Source organism: Elephantulus edwardii, unplaced genomic scaffold (genome assembly GCF_000299155.1).
Source record: "Elephantulus edwardii isolate Elephantulus edwardi_28Jun2011 unplaced genomic scaffold, EleEdw1.0 scaffold00183, whole genome shotgun sequence".
In the NCBI taxonomy this organism is placed as follows: domain Eukaryota; kingdom Metazoa; phylum Chordata; class Mammalia; order Macroscelidea; family Macroscelididae; genus Elephantulus; species Elephantulus edwardii.
In genome coordinates this window covers 5,272,770-5,298,271 of record NW_006399933.1, presented here as the reverse complement: position 1 = coordinate 5,298,271, position 25,502 = coordinate 5,272,770, and the positions used below count along the sequence as shown (strand labels likewise).

The following is a 25,502-nucleotide window of genomic DNA, read 5'->3' as shown; positions in this document are numbered from 1 at the left end:
ACTCATAGTGACCCTATGTACAACATCTCTAAACCGTGCTCTATTCTGTGCCACTCTCACTGTCTCCAACACAGGCTTGCTCCTATTACTTCAGTTACTGAATCAATCCACTCATAGAGGGTTTTCCTTTTCTGTGCTGTTCCTCTACCCTCCCAAGCATGACATCCCTCTCCAAGGATTGGTCCCTCCTTGCAATATGTCCAAAATATGTCAGATAAAGCTTCAGAAACCTTGCCTCTAAGGAGCAGCCTGGGTTAACCCTCTCCAGGATGAACCTGTTCATTTTCTTAGCAGTCCATGGTATATTCAATACTCCAACACCACAGCTCAAAAGCATCAATTCTCCGTCTATCCTCCCTAGTCATTGTCCAACTCTCTGATGCATAGCAAGTGATTGCAAAGACCATGGCCTGTCTGAGGCACACCTTAATCTCCAGAGTGACACCATTGTTCTTAAGTACTTTAGAGAGGTTGCTAACAGCAGGCTTTTCCATCACAATACATCTTTCAATTTTCTGGCTACTGGTCCCAAGAGTGTTGACTGTGGAGCCAAGCAAACTAAAGCTATGAACAATCTCAATCTCTTCACCATCCATCCTGATGCTATCAGTTGGTCCAATGGAGAGAATTTTTGTCTTTTTGATATTGCGCCTCAATCCATATTGAAGGCTGTAGTCCTTGACCTTCTGCACCAGTGCATCAGGTCCTCTTCAGTGCTGAATAATGCAGATTGTTGATGGATCTTCCACCAATCCTGATGCCATACTTCTCCTCATACAGCCCAACCTCCCAGATAATCTGTTCTGCATATAGGTTGAAATGGTATGGCAATAGGACACATCTCTGGCATACACCCTTCCCATTTTGAACCATGCAGTGTTTCCTTGTTCTGTTCTGAAGACTGCCTCCTGTTTCAAGTATAGGTTTCATATTAGCATGATCCAGAGTTCTGGGATTCTCATTCTCCTCAGAGTCAGCCACAGTTTGTTATGATCCACACAGTCAACCACCTTTGCATAATCAGTGAAACACAGATAGACATTTCTCTGGTACTCCTGCTTTCAGCCAAGATCCATCTAACATTAGCTACAATATCCCTAGTACCACGATACCTTCTAAAGCCAGCCTGCACTTCTGGCAGTTCTCTGTTGATGTGCTGTTTAAGTCATTTTTGGATAATCTTCAGCAGAATCTTGCTTGCATGTGATATCAATGATATTGTTCTATAGTTTCCACACTCTGTTGTGTCACCTTTCTTTGGAATGGGAACAAATACAGATCTCTCCAGTCAGTTGGCCAACTGACTGTCCTCCAGATCACTTGACACAACTTGGTGAGCACATCTAGGGCAGCATCTGTTAGTTTAAATATGTCAGTTGGTATACCATCAATTCCTTATTTTTTGCCAATTTATTACCCCTAAACTCAAGGGACACTGGCCACAGCATAAGAAATTATCAATATTTGAAGTGTTTGGAATCACTGAATCCCATAAAGCTTGCGATATAAGCTATCAGACCAATGGCTGGACAATGGAAGATAGGTGTTGAAGAGAGTAAGTAGGAATGGAAGGGGATGCTGGTGGATTGTGGAGCAGGGAAATATGTGGATTAAGACACTTGTGTCAAGGGTGGGAACAACACTGAAATTAACAGTTAATTCCACAATTGGCAAATATCCTTCCTCTGCTTTTTTCCCCCATAAATCTGAGCATTCAGATTCAGACAGACTAGGAAGAAGGATTGGCTATTCACTTCCGAAATAGCAGATCTCTGAAAACCCTATGTACAACAATGTCTAATAGATTTAAAAATTGACCACAGAGCCTTAGACCACATTATCTCATAATATGTTACATTAAGGATTATTTTTTTAAATTATTTGTTACAGCAGTTGTCTAAATAAAAAAAAATAGTAACATTTTACCTACCACAGACGGTTCCATTAAGCAATACGATTAAATGTTTGGAAAATGTTCTTTTTAATAGAATTATTTAAAGTATCCAAACTCAAACCAACCCCAGTCACTACTTTTGGGTTGGTCTGGACTCACACCAACCCTGCATTCAGCTTCTGAAGCTGTAAATCTTTATAGGAGGAGAATACCCATTTCTCTCCCTTGAAGTGGCTTCCAACATGGGTGGGTTCCAATAGATGATTCTTCAGTCAGCAGCTCTATACATCCAACTGTACTAAAAGTATACACCTACTACTATTATCACTACTCCTCTAATTGCCATGGAGCCAGATCTCACTCATTCCTGAACTTCTACCGGATTCATGAACATTCACATTAGAAATGGGTGAAGGGATCTTTTATCTCAGGTTGGAGATAGACAATCCAACCATTTTGAGAAACTGTTGGTTTTTGGAGAGTGAGATATAAGCAACACGGACTAAAATGAGAACTCCCAAACCTCACCTTAGAAAAAGAAATACTATATATTTCCTGTGTTGAAAGTAGAAACTTTGAACTGGTTTATTTTTGCTAACCCCAAATTGTGATCCCTAATTCTTACTTAATAAATAATTTTGATCTCTACCTACATAGCATGCAAACTCTAGAGTTCCAGAGTAGTTAAAAAACAGCAAAAGATAATTTTGGAGTAGATTTATTGATTACATAGACAGAAAGATGTAAGTTGACGTAGAGAGTTTCTCTGATTGACATGGGTTTGCTTGTATGGAATTAATGCTAATTTAAAGAGGGAAGTGGAAGGGGTTCTTTGGAAAATGTAACACCTTAATCATAGGTAAAGATGCTACAAAATATTAATAAATGTTTACAAAATGTTTGGCTACTAGAGGCCTTTTGTTGTTTGCCAATAACCAAAATAAATCAGAATTATTAAGTGTAGATAATTACTGAATAAAAATAGCTTTTCTCCCTTTTTTATTATTTTAGGATTTTTATCATAATTTGAGACAAGGTGTACAAAGCAAATTGATTTTCCACTCAACTAGTCATACATATTTTTGTCAATAACAATTTCAACACCCACAATTGTCGTTGCACTTTTCCCCAGTAATTCTGATTTCCATTAGCCTTGGGGCAAAAAGCTGCGCTGCAGTCCCACAGGCACACGGACTGAGGCCACCAGCTGCTCTGTGGGAGAAGGATGGGCAATCTCCTTGTGTGATTACTGCCACAGAAACCTTGCTGGAGGGTCAGCTATGGGTCAGTTATGACTCTATGGTACACAACAACAACAACCACCTTTCTATGATTTTCTTTAGTGAGGTCATGATCATCTCCTTTTTTGATATTACTTTTCCTTTCATTCATCTTATATGTGCCTTTTATCTACTTACGAATCTGGAAACTATGAACTTTGATAATGTCAATGGTTGTAAAGGGGCTTCAGGCCTTTTGTTCATGAGGTCACTATGAGTCGTGCTTGATTTGAAGGCAATCAACAACAACAACAACAACTTTTTAAATTGATGCATGTATTCTTATTTTACTTCTATATTCTGCACATTCTAATAAATGAGTAGTTGTTACACAGCTATTGAAAAGGACAAGTTAGGTAACAATTCACAGTGGAGGACACTGATTCATTGGACTACATACATTTCCTTTAGTCACTTTAGTAAAAATAAAATCTATGTCTGAAACTAGATTTTTGTAATTATAGAGCCCACACATTTATATGAATTTCCCCAGATTTAAGAAAGTTATGTTTTAAATATTACAGCAGCATGTATTTGTTATGGTTGTTATGTACCATCAAGTCTGAAACAAATCACAGTTGACCCTCCAGTGGTTTTCAGAGGCAGTAAATTGCACAGGAAGAAACTGCCTATCTTTTTCCTATGGAGTAGGTGGTAGATTGGAACTGGGTGTTTTGAGTTAGCATCCCTCAACACTATGTACAAAGCGGGTTTATGTGTCCGGGTATCAGAGTAAACTTCAGATAGGTGGCAGTATTTGAAGAATTTTGAGTTCACAGGGGAAGTTAGTTAAAGGCATTGTGCTAAGGAATTGTAACAAAGTTGCCTTACTGAATTTGAGGAACTTTGAATAATGTCTTTAAAATTTTATATGAAGTTGTAATTTTTGATTGCCAAGATTGGAATCTGAGGGAATAAAAGATCAAATTTATGCAAAGGCCACCTCTGCATTGATACCATAGACTTCTCAATCTTTTTTTACAAGCAGCTCAACAAACAGCTAATTGTTGATGAATCACAATCTACTCATAGCCAATCTTCCACAATGGGTTTTCAGAAGCTACAAATCTCATGGGTGGAGACTGATCATCATTTTCCCGCTCCGAGTGGTTCGTGGATTCAAACCATCTGCCTTTGAGTTGGTAGTGACACTCACTATCCTCTAGGCCACTAGAGCTCCCTTATAGGCACTAGGAAGATAATAAATATTGTAAAACAGAAGAAGGGTGTGACTAGAGGTAAGATTTAGAAAAGACAGTGTGAAGGATGGATTAAAATAAGGGAGAGAAGAATCCAGGGTAGGGAAACTGGTTGGAAGCCTGTAAAAATAGTTTAAGCAATCCTGATCATCAACAAGTCATTTTTATGTAAAATCTGGGTTCAAAGATTTAAAAAAAAAAAAAGCTGGCAAATTAGGATGAGATCTGGATATCAATATTCTCAGCTCCAGATACTTTCAAATATATTCCAACTAATGTCAATCCTATGTCTGTCGGAGTAGAGTCATGATCCACAGAGTTTTTAAAAACTGACTTTTTAGAAGTGGTTCATCAGGTCTTGCTTTCAAAAGACCTCTTGGGTGTACTCAAACTGAAAATTTTCCAGTTAGCAGATGAGGGCAATAATCTTTTGTATTACCCAGTGACTCAAGTTCTTGTCAAACTGATTTCAATTTATGATTCATGTATGTTATAACTGAATTAAGGGTTTTCAATAGCTGACATTTTGAAGAAAGATCTGACCTTTCCTTTAGATTCAAACTGAAAACCTTTCAAGTACCATTGAAAAGAATTAGATTAATGTGTACTTGATGCTGAAAATAATTTGCCAGTAATCAAAAGATATGTTACATTGGGAAAATCTACTACCAAGGATCTAAGAGGTAAAGTGTAAGAATATCAGTTTAAAGACTGAGGTTTGCCTGACCCAAGCCATGATATTTTCAAATGTTTCCTATGATTTTGAAAGTTGAGCAATGAATAAGAAAGACTGAAGAAAAATCAGTGACTCTGACTTGTGGTATTGGTGATGCATATTGAATGAATATACTTTGGAATGTCAAAATAACAAATTTTCTTGGAGGAAGTACAACTAGGATGTTCATTAAAGGAAAGATGGTGAGACTTCCTTTCACATACTGTGAGCATGTTATTAGGATGGGAAAGACCTTGAGAGAAAAATCATCATGATGGGAAGGGTAGAGGATCAATGTAAGAGAGGAATGGCCTTGTGGGGTCAAGGATTTATTGTTCAAAAAACTTTCCTAGTCATTGACTTTGACTTTGTCACATGGATGGGCAGAAACATGCAAATTGTGTGTCAGTCTTTCCACAAAGGGATTGACTAGTCTGGTTGCTAGAAGGAACTTCATCAGCCAGACTGGGATCCTTGTAAACCCCGGCACAGCCTTAGCAGAGACCTAGAGAACCTTAAGAAACCTGACTTGTAACTGTTGTTCCATGAAGCCAGAGCTAGAGGCCTTCACTCAAATTTACTGGAGGATTGAGTTCAAAGAAATTCCCATATCTAAGGGAACTTTGTAACACTGACCAAAGTTGTGATACTCAATGTCAACATCAAGAAAACAAAGATTCTCACCATTGAGCTGATTGGCAGCATCATAATAGATGGTGAAGAGATTGAGATTGTTAACAGCTTTTGTGGCTTGGCTGCACAGGAAATGAGAAGATGAATTACATTGGGAAAGTCGGTTGTCAAAGACCTCTCCAAAGTACTGAAGAGCAACGGTGTCAGTCTAGAGACTAAGGTTCACCAGATCCACACAATCAGCTTTGCATTTACTTGCTTTGCATTAGAGAGCTGGATAATGACTAAGGATGATAGAGGGAGAATTGATGCATTTGAGCTTTGGTGCTGGAGAAGAGTATTGAATATACCATTGACTTCTAGGAGAACAAACAGGTTCATCCTAGAGAGAGTGAGACCAGGCTGCTCCTTGGAGGCAAGGATTCTGAAGCTTCACCTGATATACTTTGGACATGTTGTGAGGAGGGACCACTCGGTCCTTGGAGATGGACGTCATGCTTGGGAGGTTGGAGGGACAGCACAAGAGAGTAAGAAAACCGTCAGTGAGATGGACTGATTCAGTGACTGGGGTCATAGGAGTAGGTATATCAGAGACAGTAAGATTGGCACAGGATAGAACATAGGGCTGTTGTACATAGGGTCGTTATGAATTGAAGGCAACTCGACGGCACACAACAACAACAACAACATCAAGGGTTTATGATCCCACTTCAGAAGGTGACTGGACAGAGGGATCATATCCTTCTGCTAAACTAAATTATAGCTTTTTAATTTTCCTAATAATCTCTATAATCATGAGTATGGTTCTGTAAGGTCTATGTAACTATTGCAATGGATTTTTGACCCAGTAGGGAAGTAAGAGTCATGCTGGAACTAGTAAAAAGAGGTATAGGAACTTGAGGGACATGTGTGGCCTCCTCGGAATTGATTTGTATTGTGGATGCCGTTGATGGGGACAGTTCCCTTGTGGAGTTAGTAGAAGTCAAATATGGCCATCCCCATGCCAACTTTTTTCGCAGCCCTTAAAAAAATAGATAAACATAAAAATAAAAAAAAAGATAAAGAAGAATATGGCATCTGCTTCACCAGTGGTTTATAATTCAGAAACATGACGGCGGTGTCTTCCTTGCATTGGATGTGATGCAGTGTCTGTGACTTTAAGGCAGGGATGAGCCCATCCTCTCCTCTCTCCAGAATCCTTCTACACAAATACAATGTCTTTCCACTACTGGCAAAACACTACATGCAAACTGACTTCTCATTCTGCTGTTAATATGAAGTGATATAACAGGAAAATGCTTCTGATCAGAATACTTGACATAAAAGGATTATACAAAAAAAAAAAAAAGAATGTGGCATCAGGATTGGAGAAAGACTCGTCAACAAGCTGCATTATGCTGATGATACAAATTGGCTTGCTAAAGTGAAGAGGATATGAAACACTTGCTGACCCTCCAGAGGGTTACTGAAGGTCAGTATGTTGCAAGGGAAGAGATTGCCTATCTTTTTCATTTAAAGCAGTTGGTGCTGTTTTTCCTATATAATTGCACTGCTTTCACACTATTGTTTACTGAGGAGCTTTGGTGAGGTGGTTCTTACTATGTTGTGTTGCTAATTAAAAGGTAATACGTCTCCACTAGTTCAAATTCACCAGCTGCTCCATGGAAGAATGATGAGCACTGTTCTTTCATTAAGATTTAAAATCTTAGAAACCTACTGGAGGTTGGCTTTGAATCAGTATAGACTGGACTAAATGAGTTTTTAAAGTTTTAAGTGGTTATTATCTTCTCAATATGCTAGTAATTCCTGCAAGGAAGTGATTAACTTTATATTGTATAAGACTCTACTTCTAAACTTTTAGTTGAATAAAGAATTCATAAATGCTTTCAATGACTCTTAAATGGTGCAGACAACTAGCCTCTTAAAAGCTTGTGCCCCAAATGAGAGCCAGATGGTGATGACCATCAAGAAAAATGTGGAGATTCAAATCTAATGGTTGGCCTTTGTTGATTATTTTACTTGTTTAATGCTAGGCTCTTGATTAAGCACTTTACATTAATTCTATCAGTTAATCCTCATGGCAACCCTTGAAAATGGTTCCTGTTATTACTATTATTTTACAGACAAGAAAACTGAGGCCTGGAGATGTCATGTATCTTGTGTATGGTCACAAACCTAATGAATATTAAAATCAGTATCTAGATCTAAGCATTGAATTCCCAATCTATCTCTGAGCTATGTATCCTACCTTCACAGGCAGGGCGAGGATAGCAGTTATTGACTACAGAAGTGTTATAGCCCAGTACAATTTAATAATAAATATGAAGAGGTGCATAGCCATGAAGACTGACTGACAGAAGTGTGCTCTTTATTTTACTATAAAAACAACTACATCCTGCCAAAATAATATTTGTAAAAGTTATCAAGTATCCCTTTAATTGCACAAACTAGAAGATTTAAAAAAAAAAAATAAACAATTTCTTTAGAACAGAGCTGCCTTTCCTAATATAGCAAATAGGCCCTTTTACTTCAGCCTAGGTACTTATTCTTATATTGGTTTGGTTCAATTGTGTTGGAGAGCTGGCATCTGGAACCACTTCAAAGGAGAAATTACTTTGTATCCACCGAGTCAAGCTCCAAGTCCAATTTTTGCAAATGGAGTTAGTAGCCATGGACAAGACCCGACTTCTCTGGACTGATTTATGTGATAAGCATTTTAACTGCATTTAATCTTTTATAATCTTTCCAATTTGGGTCTTTGTCATGGACAAATTTTTGATAGAAACTTTATGCTGAGGAATAAAGAAAAAGGTATTATAAACTACTCATCTCTACTATGCATGCTTGGTGAAATCGCTGATATTTATTAGAAGTCATTTCTTAAAATAGACGAGTTGTTGGAAGTAACCCTGATAATTATGTTGAGGTTCTGAGAGAATCAGTAAATATTATGGTTATATTAAAAAAGTAAAAATATATCCACACATTTAAGAAAGCTCAAATATAAAATATAGGATAAATCTTATTTTAACATGAACAACTGAAATTTCTAGCCATCTATTTGACTCTAGGTTTTCATTTTAAACAAAAAGAACTACTGATAGCAAAGGCAAGAATTACCTATTGTAAGAAATGCACTGAAGATCAAGATCCTAAAGCCTCATCGAATTCTTGGAAATAAGATGTGACTACTGATATATGTTTGTGGGATGCACAAGAGAATGTTTTGGCCCTAGATTAATTACAGTGGGACTTATTTTGGTCATTAACAGTAATGCACAATATATTTTTTCTTTTAAATAGAAGTGCTGTGAATGTGTTTGTAGGCAGAGGGAAAGAAGGCTGTGAATACGTTATAAGAGAACTGATGAAGAAAAATCTCAAGGGACGAGGTGGGAGACGATCAGGATGATTGATAGAGGAAATGGGGATCTCTGGTGAGTAAGAAGATTGACTGGGGATAAACTGGTAAAGAATGAAGCCAGATGTTACAAAAATAAATGCTATATACTTTACACTTTTAAGTTGAGATTTTTCATGTTAAAATGCCTCTATCAGACGCTGAAGGTCAAATTTCCCAGTAATTATATCAGCACCTACAGGCTACATTCCACCCATGTGTAGAGGTTTTGCACTTTCCTGGAATTTCCCAGAAAGAAAGAAAAGTAGGCTTATATCGTAATGGATCTCCGACAATACCATATTTATTATTTAGGTAAGCATAGGAAGGCAGACTGGGCGGGCCGGGAGGGAGGGGGGAGGAAGGATGAAAACCATAAAGAACCCAATACTAATGTTTTGAAACTGTGTATTTGATGTCTCAACTGCTTTTGCTCTATAACTACTGTTTTCTTTGTTATGTGCTTCGGAGTCAGAACCACGTCATCGCAGACCCCCAGCGGTTTCCAGAGGCAATGACAAGGGAGGAGATTGGTCATCTTTCACCTGGTGAGCCCCTGGTGAATAGGAACCACATACCTGTGGTTGGCAGTGCAACTCCTTACCACTAAGTGACTAGAGCGCTTTTAAGCGAAAAGAAATATTTCAAATACTAGAGATCTGGTGGCCTAGTGGCAAGAAGATGTTCTGCAATCCCAAAGGTTTGCAGTTCAAGGTCACCAGTTGCATCACGGAAACAGGATGGGCAATCTCCTGCCGTTCATCTCTGAAAACCACTGGAGGGTCGGCAATTAGGTCAGTTGCCACTATGGTATGCAACAGCAGCAACAGAGGTATAAAAGATACACACATTTTGTTGCTATTGTTTGTTACTTGTTGTCAGGAGGGACTCAAGCCATACTTGACCCTCCAGCGCATTTCTGGAGGTTGTAAATCAGACGAGAGGAGATAGCCCATGTTTCTCCCTAGCAGCACCTTATGGATTTTAACTGCCTGACTTTGAGTTGGCAACATAACTCCTTATCCACTTTGTTGTTAAGTGCCATGGAGTACAACTCATACTGACCTTGTGAACAACAGTTCAAACAACTTTAAACACTCTAATTTTCTCCTTTCACATCATTTCCCCAAGACTCTTAAAGAAATGGCTGGCCATTATTTATTTAGCCTAAGAATGATATTTTACAATAAATGTCCAAAGGCTGATTCAGTAAGTTTCCTAAACGGTTGATGGTGAAACACAGGAAAGGAGTCAAATAATGTAAAGGAGTAACAAGTGTATTCATTTAGAAGCTGGTTTGGTAACTGTTAAAGTGCTTTTTAATCTAGAGTTTTCTGGCCAAAATTCTCTTCCAAAGGGTTTTCCTAATGTGCACTCAGGACAGATTCTTTTGTATGTTTCAATGGGATTCTTTAAAGTAAACAATTCAAACTACATAGTGACTTTAAATGATAAACTTTTATTCTGAATATACTGTTTTTGCACGAGAATCAACACAACATTTTCTGGGATTATAAATATTTTTTATAACAGTATTATACAAATTTTTACAAAATTTTCTTTTTAATCAGGCTAGTTAATTTCCACAAAAGTGTCAAGAAAACATAATAATGGGGAGAAAGGATCTATTGTTCACAAAAGCCACTTGGTCTTTTGCATGGATGCACACTGAGCAATTCAATAAAATATTCCCAAAAGCATGATCCAACAATCACACGACAGAACAAAAAAGACAGTTTGTCAGGTCACACCGTGAATTCAATTGGCATCTATTCAAGACAGTATCCCATTAATCTCAGTGAAATTTCTTTGAGACAATTAGTTGCACTAGAAATAAAGTATGTGAAACTGTTGGTAAGAGTGCTCTAATTCTTTGAAACTTTGCACTTTTTATATACTCTATACTTTCGTTTATAGATTTGCTCTTTACAGATATGTACACTGAATATTAACAATATCAACATTCTACTAGGGGAAAATCACAGAAGTTCCAGGTAATAAAAGATTTGAAATTTTGGGCAAAGGAAATACCCCTCCTAGACATTAAAAAGGTCACAACATTCCATTTTGTTTCAATTAATCCAACTTTCTACCTCTAGAAACTGTAATGTCAACTGACATGATAGATGGAATAGTTTGAGAGTTTTTAATTAAGACATAGGAATTAAGCTTTGGTGGAGACAGACAGATATTGAAAGATGTAAAATACAAGAGAGCATCAAATAAGCAAGTAACACTTGGGTTGCAAAGGTCACTTAAAAAGGGATACTGCCTATTTGAACCCAGTAAGGCCAGTTTTAAAGTTAATAAAAGGAATATTATAGGAAAACTTACAAATGGCAGCAACACTGTTTTGTTTTTTCCAAGTTAAGCAATAACTCTTCAAACATTAGAAACATGAAAAAAGATCATACTAAAATCTTATAGGCCCAGGGCCTAGAAATCTCTTCAATCAAACTTGCTAACTATGTCATGTTAAAAATCTGTTACAAATATGGACCACGATTGGTGTTTGGCAGTAATGCTGGTTGTTCAAATGGAGAAAATGGAAAGAAACTATTAATGCAAAGTTCCTTCATGTTACTCAACACCAATGTATGATTTATTTTGGTTTTGTTTTGGTGACAAAATGAGCTTAAGCTTGAGTCTGGCAAGAATGGGATCAATGAAAACCTTTAGAAAGCTTTTCTTGATCTCATGTACACTGTTGTCTTTGGAAGTCAATAACAAGTTATAATTAAATTTCTTGTGAGGAAATTCTCAAGTTTAATGTAAAAATTTAATTGGGTAAGTGCTAACTCTCTTAAAACAAAGAAGGCCAAAAGCATGGAAACTGGTATAAATTGTGAGGATAATTTTTGGTCAGAAAGCATGTACTTATCCAATTTATTACTTTGTATGTGGTTGTTATAATATGTAACTTCTATTTATAACATAAAATAAATGCTTATAGAAAGACTTAATATATTATATTTAGATGGCAAAAGAAATAGGACCCTGCCAAGAGATGCCAGTTTAACTGTGACAAAACAATAGTAATATCATTGATGAAAACATACTTTACCAGTAACATCAGCCATGAAAATATATTTAATAAATTTTAAACATAATTTTAAGGTAGTATGTTGTATGCTGGAAGCAATTTGATTGTTGTAATGAGTGTCATTTATATATACATACATAAATTTATCTTTTAATATTCCTTTCCCAACACTTTCATAATTTAAAATAGGCTAGCAAAAGTTAACAATAAGTTTTAAATATTTAATTAACAAACAACATGATTTAAACATATTGTTATTAGAGTGAGAAATTCTATTTATTTTTAAATCACTTTGGTGTTTTCTAAAATGTCAATACTAGTTATAAATGAGACTACAAAAATCACAACGTGTTAGAAATGGTAACTGATGTCAACTCTTAGAATGATAGTTGGCAAAGAGATTCCATTTCTCCCTCCCCCATTTTTTAAATAAAAAAATATTTTAAATAAGGAAATGTACACAAATGGCACCTAGGGTATACTGGTAGTGGGAGGAATTACAAATGTATGTAAAGCTAAAAAGAAAACAAATAGATCTTTGAAACTATGTGAAATAATTAGTTATATCTTTGATATGTAGATCATATTCAAGCATGCTGGATACAGTTAATAAGATTTTTAACTTAGAAATTATATTTAAGAAAATTTCCAGCATATACACACACCAATAGTTGGCATGTTAAAAAAAAAGGAACATATGCATTGTACCATAAAAAATATCTGCACAATTCCAGCCTTCAGCAAAATTAGTCATTATTACCAGTTACATATTCCTTAGTTTTAGTCTTTCCTCAAATACTATTTACTCCTGAAAATAAATTTTAAGAGCATAAATAATATTTTGCTATCATATTATTCTACAATGAAATATTTGATTTACTACACTAATCATTTTCACCAGTGAGGCTGTATAAAAACAATTTTTATTATTCACAATCAAGTATTCATGTGCATACATATAGATTCAAGGTTTCCTATTTGTTCAGATTATTGTAAAACCATCATCAAACTGCATGGGAATTTTGGTCAAGTGACCAGACCATTTTAAATAGAGGGACAAAAGCAACAACAGCAGCAGGAATTTTTGGATTAAATGTGCTACTATACCAATGAACAAAGAGGAAACCTAGGATGAATCTTCACTGAGAACATATATGTACTTTTCAAAAAAATAAATGTGTCAAATCTGATTTATGTACTTAAAATATCTGTACATAGGTTTTCAGGCAAAAGCACGAATCTGTATAAAATCCATTAATTCCCATTTCACTGTTTACCTAACCCAGTTATCCAGCATTTACATTGCACAGTATATTCAGAGTAGTTTAACAACATTTTAAAAGATGACTTAAGTGCAGTATACTTCAAAGTTCAGATTCTTACATAACAATAATATCACTCAGGTAACTTTTCAATGGACTATACTCTACAGTAAGAGAAAAACAAATCAAAAAGTTAAAATAGCAGCAGCATCATGCAAAATACCCTTGGTAACCAAAATTCATTTATCACAAGAAAAAACATTGTCCCTCCCCCCACAACAAGCTTTTCTTAGAGCATTTTGAAGTATCTGGCTAGCACTACATGACTGTACTGTGAATGAAGGAAACATTACATTGAAGCATTGAATAAGGGCTTACAATTATGAGGAACGATGCCACATACTCAAAGTTCACCATCAAGCACCTTGAGTTTGATATTTCTTAGTTCTTTTCAAACTATCAATTCCTTATGCTGGAGCTTAATTAGTCATCAATAGAGTTACTTTTTTTTTGGCAGAGAAGCCATTCTACATAAGGCATTTTATTTGTGGCAAATTTTGTAAAAAAATTTAGCCATTATTTATCAAGAGTTCCGACTAATATTATTTTTCTATCTCCCCTTTGATATATATTTTCCAGTTACAACTATTCAAGGCTGTAATCATTTTTAATAGAAGACTATGTCTGGGCAAAAAAAACCTCCCTTTATCCCTCCTAGGAGATCTTAATGGTAGTAAAAAGAACAAGGACTGCAGCAAGTCAACATTCCAGGTCACACTCAAGACAATTCTTATGATTCATAAACAATTTTACATGGGGAGCCCTTTTACATGAAATCACCAACAATGCAACAGTAAATTTTCAAATTTTCCAGTAGAGCACAAATAGAATTTTGCTTTGATGTTATACATAGATGATGCAGCATTCACACAAGTTTAAGGATCTGACACCCTGACATGCAGCCAATGGGTGGCTTATAAGTCTGTGCCTTAGTTATGCCATGGTATGGGCCTGGTTACAAGGAGTCTTGGTGGTATAGTGGTTAAGCGTTTGGCTGCAAACCAAAAGGTTGGCAGTTAGAACCCACCAGCCACTCCATGGGAGAAAGATGTGGCAGTCTGCTTCCATAAAGACTGGTAGCCTTGGAAACCCTCTTGGCAGTTTACTCTGCCTGATAGGCTCACTGAGTCAGAACTGACTTGACAGCAATGAGTTTGGTTCTTTAGATGGGCCCAGCTAATGTTCTGCTGATTTGATGGTTGATCCTATTGTAATGCAATTGAGGGCTCATGTTTTGGCAGGGTTTGGAGTTTAAATATGCAGATTTTGGTTTTAGAAGGTCATAACTGGCAGTGTCTATTGCCAGAAACCAGCCAAAGCAGTACACACTGGATTCCAATGATAGACCATAAGGAGGGATTCAGTTCAGAAACGCCACCACAGTCAGTATAATCCTCCTGTTGAGAAGGAAATGAAGAATAAAGACATTGAAAATTATTTCGTGCACAGTTTCAGGACACTCGATGTTTCTGCAGTTCTGAACTCACCTTACAACACTGCTTTAACTTGAATTAAAATAAAAGGAATTTTAGACTTTACTGTTTAGCAGTTTTGGATAGGGTAATTTCCCTACAAGTACCTGAATGCATTGGAGCTTAATTTTAATTCCAATGCTTATGAAAGAAAATACTCAATAATGAATACTGTTTTGAGCAATACATCAAATGCTTAAATAGAAAGTTTCATAGTATAAAAAGATTCCTGTGGATTTTTTTTAAATGTAATATGTAAAAAAATATAATAGAATGTTTTATAATTCCCAAGATATTTTATTTTGGAAAAATATGTTCTGAAAAGAAATACTTGGACTGGTAAAACAGAGTTAATAAATAAACTCTTACTCCTCATATACCTTATATATAGATTTTATTGTACATGTGTGCTAGGTATATGTAGCAGTTAGATTTTCATCTAAAATTTAGAAAAGAAATAATTATTTAAACAACAACAAAGACACTCAGAAAACATACATCCAAGATGAAGAACTAAGCTGAAAATAGTGATATGCTTAGAAAGCCATGAAATATAAGCAATGCTTATACTCACTTGGTTTCCTCACTCTGACAGTGACTCAAAGGAGTTTCCTGTTGAAGTGCCTTCTTTTTCCTTTCTACTAGTCCTATATTCTATAACATTTCCCATATCATTTTTTCCCTTTTAAAGTATTTAATTGCATTAAAAACCAACTCTCATATTTAAGCATCACTATTTTAAGAATTCAAGAATCATTTTGCATGTATCAAAATAATAGCCTACACAAGACAGGGTATCCTCTTGCATTTTTATAACTCCAAGCATCCAGAGAATAAGAATTAAGACTTTTGTTATTCACCAGGATTCAATCCAGTACCTGTCACATACTAAAGGAAAGTGTTTTACTGAATGTTAATTTAATGCTGAAGAAAGCTTTGTGATTGCTAAAGTGGGAGCTTGTGAGGAAAGATTCAAGCTGGGAAAAGGTCATAAAATCATGTCAATTTTTAGTCTTCATCCTACTTGCCCTTTCAGGAGCATATAGTACTATGAGTTACTGTTTAGTATTTCCTCTTTCTTGAAATACTATCTTGTCTTTCACTAGTAAACGAGACTGTCTTTCTTTCAAACTTACTTTCATTCTATCTTCCTATCCTTGACTTGCATCCTCCTCTTTACTCCATGTAAATGTTAGCATCCCTCCTGCCCCCAGTGACTTGGATGTACAGTAGAGGATAGATAAGTTTCAGATCTGTTCACAGAGCTGCTGAGTCATAGTTGACTTGATGGCACCTAGCAAGAGTTTTCTGTCCTATTCTCGTAAGTTTTCTCCATAGATCATCTGACACAAGTTTATGTCTTTAAATTCCATTTATTTGTTACACTTTAATCTCTCCATGTTAATACATCTACTGATCCTCACCTCTTCCCCTCTAAATGTCTCACAGTGATCTAAACATATACTCTTCTAAATATCAGTAAATAGAACTCTTAGGTGTTAGGAGTGTCAGAAACTGGACCAAAGACTGCACATCATATGTAACTCATTTATTTTTAAAATTTAATCCATCAGCATGTCCTTTTAAATTTGGCTTCAAATTACAATCTCACACCTACTTCTTCTCATCATCTTAGGTCCAACCATCTCCTTTTGCCAAAATTCTCCTGAAAGCTGCCTCATTTACTTCAATGTTTCTTTGGTTGCCCTTTAAGTAATATTCCACAAAAAGGTGTCAGAGAAATCATATTGAAATAATAAATCAGACCCTGGCAATTCCTGCCTGAAGTTTCACATCAGTCTCAGAACAAAGCTGGAATTCCTTTCCAAGGTCTCTAATGTTTATGTGGTCTGGAACCTGACTGTTTCTCAGTTTTCTTCTCCCCACAAATACCTTCACCCATTCCCCCTCTCTCAGCTCCCTAAATACTCACTTTCTTTTGCAACAAGCCACGTGTTTCTTATCTGAGGGCCTTCTCTTTTTTATTATTATATCTAGGGTGAGCAGATAACTTACTGTCCAAATAAGGGTAGTTTTGAGAGTGAAAGCTATTCAATTTTTCTGGAACAAAAAACATAAAATGAGACTTTTCCAGACTCTCTCTCACCCAGAGAAAAATGGCCTTAGATGTCATAAGTATACAGAAGTATTTGATAAACAAACAGAAGGCACTCAATAAATCCACATACACAGCAGTTAGACCTTATTTGTAAAATATTACTTAAAAGGCATAAATCTCATTTAAATGGAGCACTTTGAAAATTATCACACAATCGATACCCCTTCACATGTTTATACTTTATTTATGCATTAGAATGCATTTTGTCCAAGAAATTCTTAATTATGCTGACAGTCCGCAAGTTTAGAATAGAAATAAAAATCGTTTCCCTGGCTCTCACTACATTGTTTTAATCTTAATAATTTTGGGGGCTTCACCCTTTATTTTGTTCCATTTCTTCTGTGTGATGATGATATGTGTCTACTGATATTTGGGAAGTGGTAATTCATATAAATTCTTTGCAATCTTGGTGGTCTTCACATTGAAAACTCTTCTTGTTTATTTGCCTGATCTTGTTTTCGATGAATTTTGCATGATACAAAAATTTAGACTAAGACTAGAAATTAATACATGAAGATGAGTTATAAAAAAATAGTCTAAAAATACTCTACATCATAAATGAATAGGTGGAGGAGAAACTATAACATGTTCATCTATTGCGAGAGAAAGTCTATTGTAACTATAACAGAACAGTACAGATTACTCTCAGAAAATAATAGTAGCATGTTTCACTTCAATACATTAAAACAGAAAAAGGATATGGATAACTGTTTTTTATACATTACTGTTAAATGTAATCAAGTTAAGTATGACTCCTAGTGACTGCCTAGAGAGCATATAGGACATCGGGGCACAAGATTGTGAGTGTCTCTCTGAAAGGGCCACCAGATCTGAGAACAGCACAGCCCCTCAGCATCCCAGGGCAGAAAGCAAAGAGCCCTTGGCCCAGCTCCGTGGTTCCTCTAGAGCCACGTCAGCAGCAAGAGGTTCGGTTATTAATTGTCAACTCACAGACTGTAGTGCAGAGAGTGAGGTTTATTGGGGAACTAAGTTGGAGGGTGAGGGAGGCAAAGAATATCTATCACCCAATGTAAGTCCAGTTTAAGTCCAGCAATGCCAAGGTACAATTACTCAATTAGTCCACGTTCTGGTTTCAATTCAGCAGTCAGCTTTTCCTTCCATCATCCACCAAGAACAGCAAAAGTTTGAACTGTGGCCTTTATCTCAGGATTCCTCTGGCTACACCTTGCCACAGTTTCTTCACAGCAACACAGCAGTCTCTTCACCATCATTTCCACGGTCTCGCTTTAACGAGAGTCTTGCTCTAGTCTTCCTCAAGGCTTGCTTCTCGGTAAAGAAAGCACGCTTTCTCTTATCCTAGTCTCACAGCTATTGATGATTTGCAAGCCCATCTGTCTATAGTTAATGTAGCTAGAGATCGGAGGGGGTTAATGTAATAGCTAGAAAAGCCAACTTTTAAGCTAACACTGCAGTGACCCTTTGAAAAATGGATCTGAACAGGATAACTGTGACATCTTCACAATCTTTGACACTCTTTTTTTATTATTATTATTAAATGTTATTAGTTTTAAATCTTTGACACTCTTGACCTCACTGCTGCAGTCACTGTGTCAATCCACCTATTTGAGTATATATGTATAAATGAGTACATATGCTCTGGTGGTCTAGTGGTAGGAAGTAGTGCTGCAATACCAAAAGCACGAGGTTTAAATCCACCACCAGCTGCTCTGCAGGAGGTGGACAGGCAGAGTCGGCTTTGAGTTGACTCCAACTTGATGACACAAAATAATATATATCTTCTTCTTCCTCCTTTCTTGTTGCTGTTGAGTCAGAACTGACTTATAGCTGGCTCTTCAGTGGATTTTGGAGGCTGAATGCCTATTTTTCTTTCAGGGACGTGGTGGATTTGAACAATCAGGGAGGCATTGCCTTTATTAGCAGTACAACTACCTATGCACTCACCACTATCTCAAAACCAAACAACAACACACCAAACAAAAAGCTTCATTGCTGGCTGAGTGGGAAGCAAGCCACAGCTGGTCCTCCAGCAGATTATCACATGCTGCACACCTTTCACAAGAGGAAACTGCCCATCTTCCTTCTAAGAACAGCTTGTAGATTTGAATTGCTTGTCTTTGAATTGGCAATAAAACTCTTCACCCACTAGGTCTTCAAAGCACCCTAACAAAAAACTATTCTCTAATAGCTAGGTGGAAAGATGATTATTTTGTTATAAATTGTTGGTCTGCTTTATTTTTATTTATTTTGTCTGAGTTATAAATAAACATTAAATGTGTTATTTTTATTCTTTACTACTAATCTTCAGATAAAAATGTTCCTGTCAGTGTTTCATTTGAGCCCTTATGTTTCAAGAGAACTTCTTTTTCTTATCATATCGCAATTGTGTCTATAATCTATGTATTTTTTCGGACTTAGGTTGTATTCTTTAGAAAATGTTAGTGGTTTTCCCACCATTTTGGCTTTCCTGTCAGCAGATGCTAATTCACAGCAAATTTCCATTTATAAACTAACAGTGACGTTTATACTCTGAACTTTATTTGTCCTCAATACAGAGAACACAGTCCACTAATCTCTCATGATATTTCTTTGGGATATTGCATTATTTTTTTTCAACTTTGTATTGTTTCAGTGAAAAGGATACTTCCTTTGATATCATCATATCAAAATTCAAATTGCAGAGAATGGTTTCGCTGTTTCATACTGATAACAATGTTTTGAAGATTCAGCTCATGTTTCTTTTGCTTATGTAAAGGGAATAGATCATCTTCTTTTTCTTCTCAAAATTAATTATGTCTTTCCTAGAGACTTAATATCAAGTAATCTTATTAATTTCATTATTCTATTTTCATCTTCTCCATATAATTTTATACCAACACATGTCACAGACAGTTGAGGCCATAATTTTATTTATTTTCATGGATAATCTATAAATATGTTGAAAAATAAAAATACATTAATGGAAACATGCAAAGTTCTAATTGGAGGGGTTCTTAGGGGAAACTATTTTAAAAATTTATTGTTTCCTATATATTTTTAAAACAATAGGGAGAGACAGTAGATTCATTAAAAACAAGTTTCATAAAAAAAATTTTAAAAAAACAAAAAAAACCCAAGTTTCATTAAGATATCAGTGTCTGATAGTCTAAAATGATTATCTAAAAATAATGTATAATTAAGTAGACTTTTGAATAAAAAAGAGATACAATGAAATATTACTGCCTTCCTCTCCTAGAGTATTATAGATATGCATACACATACACACACTCTTTTACTCTAGTTTAATCATTTCTATTATGACTATAAATAGGAAATCGGTGGGAAAAAGGTCCCATTACACTTTTCACATACAAGTAATGTGTCAGTAAAATATTTCAAATAGTTACCTATGTATCAATGTACATATTATGTCCTTGACCTTTTCTTTCAATTATTAAAATCAGCTAGGTTTATCTCATTGGAAAGCTTTTGCTATACTTTTCATGGTCTCAGAACAAATGAGGCTATTTTCTGAGACCCAGTCTCCTATACCATTTATTCTCCTCTGATGGGCTCATTCTAGTCATAGTAATGGACATATCTCCATCTAGTGGTTTTCCAATCAATAAATACCTGAACCGCAATGAAAAGCACACCAAAAACTGTTCTAATAACAACACTAAAGTTTATTTCAGAGCATCAGAAAAGAAAACGAAAAAATGTAAATGGAACACCAAACAAAAATCAGATAAAAAAATCTCTCTAGTATATTGATTATATAAATCAGAAATTGGTCAAAATGGTTAAGTAGGACTTTCGGCCTACATAAAGTGTGAGAAAAAAATTACCTATCTGCTCTGGCAAAGATTACATCCTAGAAAACCCCATGGGGCATCTGAGAAATAATGGTTATTACGATTTGAAAGAGACTTGATGGCACCTAACAGAATAATTTAAGTAATATTAAAGAAACTGTCCTTATAAATTTGACACATTAACATAAAAACATTTCCATAACAATACTAATATTTTAGGAGAAAAGATCTAAAATTTTTAAATTAATTTGTTTAGAGAAAGAAAAATAGAATGGATGACTTAGAAGTCCTTAGGTAATGCTTGATAAAATTGAAATGATCCATTGATTTGTCATCATTCTATGAAAAATTATATTTGTTTCATTCCTCTAAGTTAAAGAAAATATCAAGCATGTATTTTTTATAGGCATAAACAATCTTTATTCAAAAGCAGTATCATGATTGTATAAAAATATTGAAAATTGAAATTTTCTGTTTAGGACTAGAAATGTTGATTTTTTTTGACATCAGCCATTTAAAAAATACTTGTACGAGGATTTTAATAAGTTTTAGAATAATTAATATTGTGGATTTGGGGATATGGATTATTTTCTAAAATATCAAGCCAAAAAATGAAAACAAAGAAAAATTAGAGAAAGTGACTGACCATCCACACCACATGAAAACTTGCAGTAAAATGAAGATAGGAGCTGACATCATGGTACAGGCACGACTCGCTGTGCATATAAGTTGATCCTATTAATAACGGGCAAAGTAGCAAGACAGGAAAAGGAAAGAAAACACAGAAAAGAAGACATACAAGATGAGATTTCATGCAATTTGCTGGCAGTTAGCAGTTAATGTGAGCCTTCATCCAAAGCAGATTCACAGTGACCATTGCAAATAAGCATTATCAAAATATTCCACTGCTAAAGAAACACAACACATCATTAGCACACCAAGCTACTGAGCAAGAGTTGTACTTTCACACCCAATTCCCTATATAATTAACTTAGAGAAACTGGAATTTTTGGATTTTTTGTCTTAGTCAAATATTTTAATGCCTTCTAAAACACTATTATTCCAGGAGAAGGGTATTTTGGGTACTATGTTTTATAACATTTTAAAGATCCATCTGAACAAATTTAATTCAACCTTTATATTGCTGAAAACTGATAACAGATAGCTGATTGCTGGATTCACTTATGAGCTGTAATGCTCCTTGGGTCCATCTATAACATTCTTCAGATTATCTGCCATGAGCAAAGTTCATGAAGATATAGTAGACAGACAAGGATACACCACATCTAGATTTTACTGATGTTTGGCTTAATTAAAAAAAAAGAAAATTACCTAGCTCAAACTTTGGATCACTTTATACAGAATGAAATATAAGCAAATAGACTCAGAGATAACTACTGTGTACTAGCCTTTTGCTCCCCGCCACTATAATTCTTCTTTTTTTTTTTTTTTTACCACTATAATGCTAGCTCTTCTTGGTCCATCTCTAATTCACATTGTTGTTACTGCTATCAGAACCTACTCTAAGACACCCTCCAGGGGGTTTTCAGAGGCTGTAAATTGCACAGAAAGAGACTGTCCATCTTTCTTCTGCAAAGTAGCTGCAAAGATTTGAACCACTTGCCTTTGGGTGGGCAGCACAACTCCTTACCACTAAGCCACCACAGCTCCATTAATTTATATCATTTGATTATATAATATGTACCTGAGGAAGTGCCTTTTCTCTTCTGGGACAAATGTGGCTTTTATCTCAGTAAATAAGAACATTATGAGGAAATCTCTTAGGAAAAAGTTTTAAAATCTTTAAAAATATACAATAACAATAATAATAAAACCCCTCTGATCTTTGTTAAAGGGAGAATAATGACTGTCTTTACATAACTCTAACAAGCTGTTTGGCTTCTGAGGCAGGTTAAAGTAGTTGCTCATCAGACCCCACCTCCAAGACTTGAGGTGGGAGTACGTTCACTTATAGTGATCACTAGGATCCACAGGAGGGGAAATGGAAGGAACACGACAAAACAGAAACAGGCTGAACTTTGACGTGTTCCTTCAGCGCTGCCCACCTCGCATGCAAAGATGCAGGATGAGCGGTGAAGGGTTGCTGGCTTGAGCAGCAGGGAGTTGTAAGGACCCTTGACCTGCTGACTTGACTTGGCCCCATGTGGGCAATGGGACTGAGTGAGGAAGTCTAGAACACGGGAGTGCTTCAGAGAATCCCGAACTTGTAACTGATGTCCATTTAAACCCAGGCGCAGACATTCCGGGGATTAGCTGACCAGAAGAACCCAATCAGATGAAGAGAAGATGATCCACGCTGTGAATGAGGGTTGACTGCTACAGCCTGATGGCTAGCTCTGAGATGCACTTTGCTTATGGACGCAGATACTCAAAGTTTTCAAATTGAACAGAGGTTCCTTCAGCAAAAAGGACGTCTTCTAAGAGTACTGGTTTGATAGGGATGGAAAATCAGAAATTGGCTATCTATCTAAACTGCATTTAATAAGGCATAAGGCATGAAGTAGCTGGCTTACAGATGTTCTGAAAGTAGTTGTTGGTGGGATGACGATAAAGGAGAGCAAAGACCCCACAATATAAATGAACAAAATATAATGTAAATGAAGGACTGTATAGAGCACAATGCACTTGCATGAAATACAATGTATAATGGATGATAAAAAATGAATAATGCTCTATATTTGGATGGTTATTGGTGTCTGGAATTCATTCAAAGTAAATATACATCTTAAAGAACTGGAGAACTGGGAGATATATTTAAAATTCCTTTAAAAAATTTATATAAACCTCTATGTGAGCTTCTCTTTTGAGACTAAATTAAAGTTTCTTAATAATAAAAATAAATTTAAAAGCATAAATGGTTACATACACAGTAAATCAGCATAGTGATTATTATGGAAAGATAGCTAATTTATGGGAAATAATGGTTATTTTTTTATTAATGCACACTAAATGTGACTTTTAGCATTTTATAAATTATTTTTAGAATTTACATGTTCTGATAATAAGTACTAGAAAAATATATAACTAAAAGAAAGAACACAAATAATATTGTCAGATAAAGAAACAAAGAATTTTTTAAAAAAGGAAACATTTTGTTGAAAAGGTTTTGAAACACATAGAATGAAGTTGAAACAAAATAACAAAGTAATAAAAATGAACTTCTATTTCATTATGATTAGGGACATAAGTGAAAGTATTAATGAAAATATCTCCAAATAAAATGCACTATTTTTGAAATTTGTTGGATTCACTGTCATTCTACAAGGTACCATTAGTCACTATAATGCTTTTAAATTATCACTTTTTTCTCTGAATTATTAATAGATTAATCAGAATTGGGTTTGAAAGTACAATTTCTGTGGGAAAGACAGATAAAAGAAGCAACCAGTAAATATATACTAACCATGAAAATCATCGAAATGGAATCTATCTCCCAGCAAGTACATCACATTAATGAGAAACACGATGGTTTAGATATTATGCTTAAATTAAAATTAGTCTTCTTAAATTCCTAAGAACAAGGATCACCATTCTACAGTATTCTGATTGCCCTATAGGAAGATTCATCTTACCAGGTTATTGTTATCGAAGCAGACATCAGGTCCTTTTCGGTATCTAGGCTGCTTTACCATATCACAAGGATTTGGACCATCAGCTAAAGTGATGTGTTAAGGATTATCAAGTTGTTTTTTTCCCTATAATATGAACAGAAACATATAAGAAGAGCTATATATTTCTTTTCAAAAGCAAGTAAGAGACACCTATCCATTACTTAAGTTCAACACAACCAGTTCAAGAACAAAGAAATTTAGAGAATTAAATGATCTTGAATTCTACCTTGTCAGATTAGAGGTCATGTGAAGAGGTTAACTGCTTTTCACCTTATTATTCATGACTTTGTACCTGGTACATAGCAGATAATCAATGATTATTTGTCGAATGTACAGAATGTAATGCAAATTAGGGTTTTCAGAGGCCTGCTATTTCAGAAGTGGATGGCCAGTCCTTCTTCCTAGTCTGTCTTACTCTGAATGTTCAGATTTAGAGAAGTATCTGACAGACGAGCATTTTACAGAAAAAGTGAAAGATATATCCCTTATTGTGGGGTTAACCATTAGGATCAGTTTTATCTCTGCCTTTGGCACAAGTGTCTTTACACACTAATTTCCCTGCTCCACCATCCACCAGGGTATCCCTCCACTTCTACCTCCTCCCTTCAACATCTCACACTGTCCAGCCCTTAATCTGATAGTTTATATTGGAAGCTTCCTTGGCTTCTGTGATTCCAAACAGGTCAGCTGCTGAGAGGGTCAAGGGCTGCAGCCATCAATATGGATTGAGGCTCAATGTCAAGAAGATAAAGGTCTCACCACTGGACCAACTGACAGCATCAGGAAGGATGGTGAAGAGATTGAGATTGTTCACAGCTTTAGTTTGCTTGGCTCCACAGTCAACACTCTTGCCAACAGCAGCCAGGAAAGTAAAAGATGTATTACGATGGGTATGTCTGCTGTTATGGGCCTCTCCAAAGTACTAAAGAGCAGTGGTGTCACACTGGAGACTAAGGTGTATCTGGTACAGGCCATGGTCTTTGCAATCACTTGTTATGTGTCAGAGAGTTGGACAATGAC

General features: G+C 35.7%; 1 protein-coding gene across 1 annotated transcript in view; it reads right to left on the bottom strand.

Annotated features, from left to right (window-relative positions):
- Window positions 1–14,766: 14,766 nt before the first annotated feature.
- The window catches only part of CACNA2D1 (calcium channel, voltage-dependent, alpha 2/delta subunit 1), a 584,478-nt gene continuing 573,742 nt past the window's right edge, over window positions 14,767–25,502 (bottom strand). Inside the window, exons 37-38 of the mRNA XM_006896147.1 lie at window positions 24,444–24,526; window positions 14,767–14,883 (exon numbers count right to left, since the gene is read on the bottom strand). Of these exons, the coding sequence (XP_006896209.1) occupies window positions 14,767–14,883; window positions 24,444–24,526 (200 nt within the window). The remainder of the gene's footprint in view (window positions 14,884–24,443; window positions 24,527–25,502) is intronic.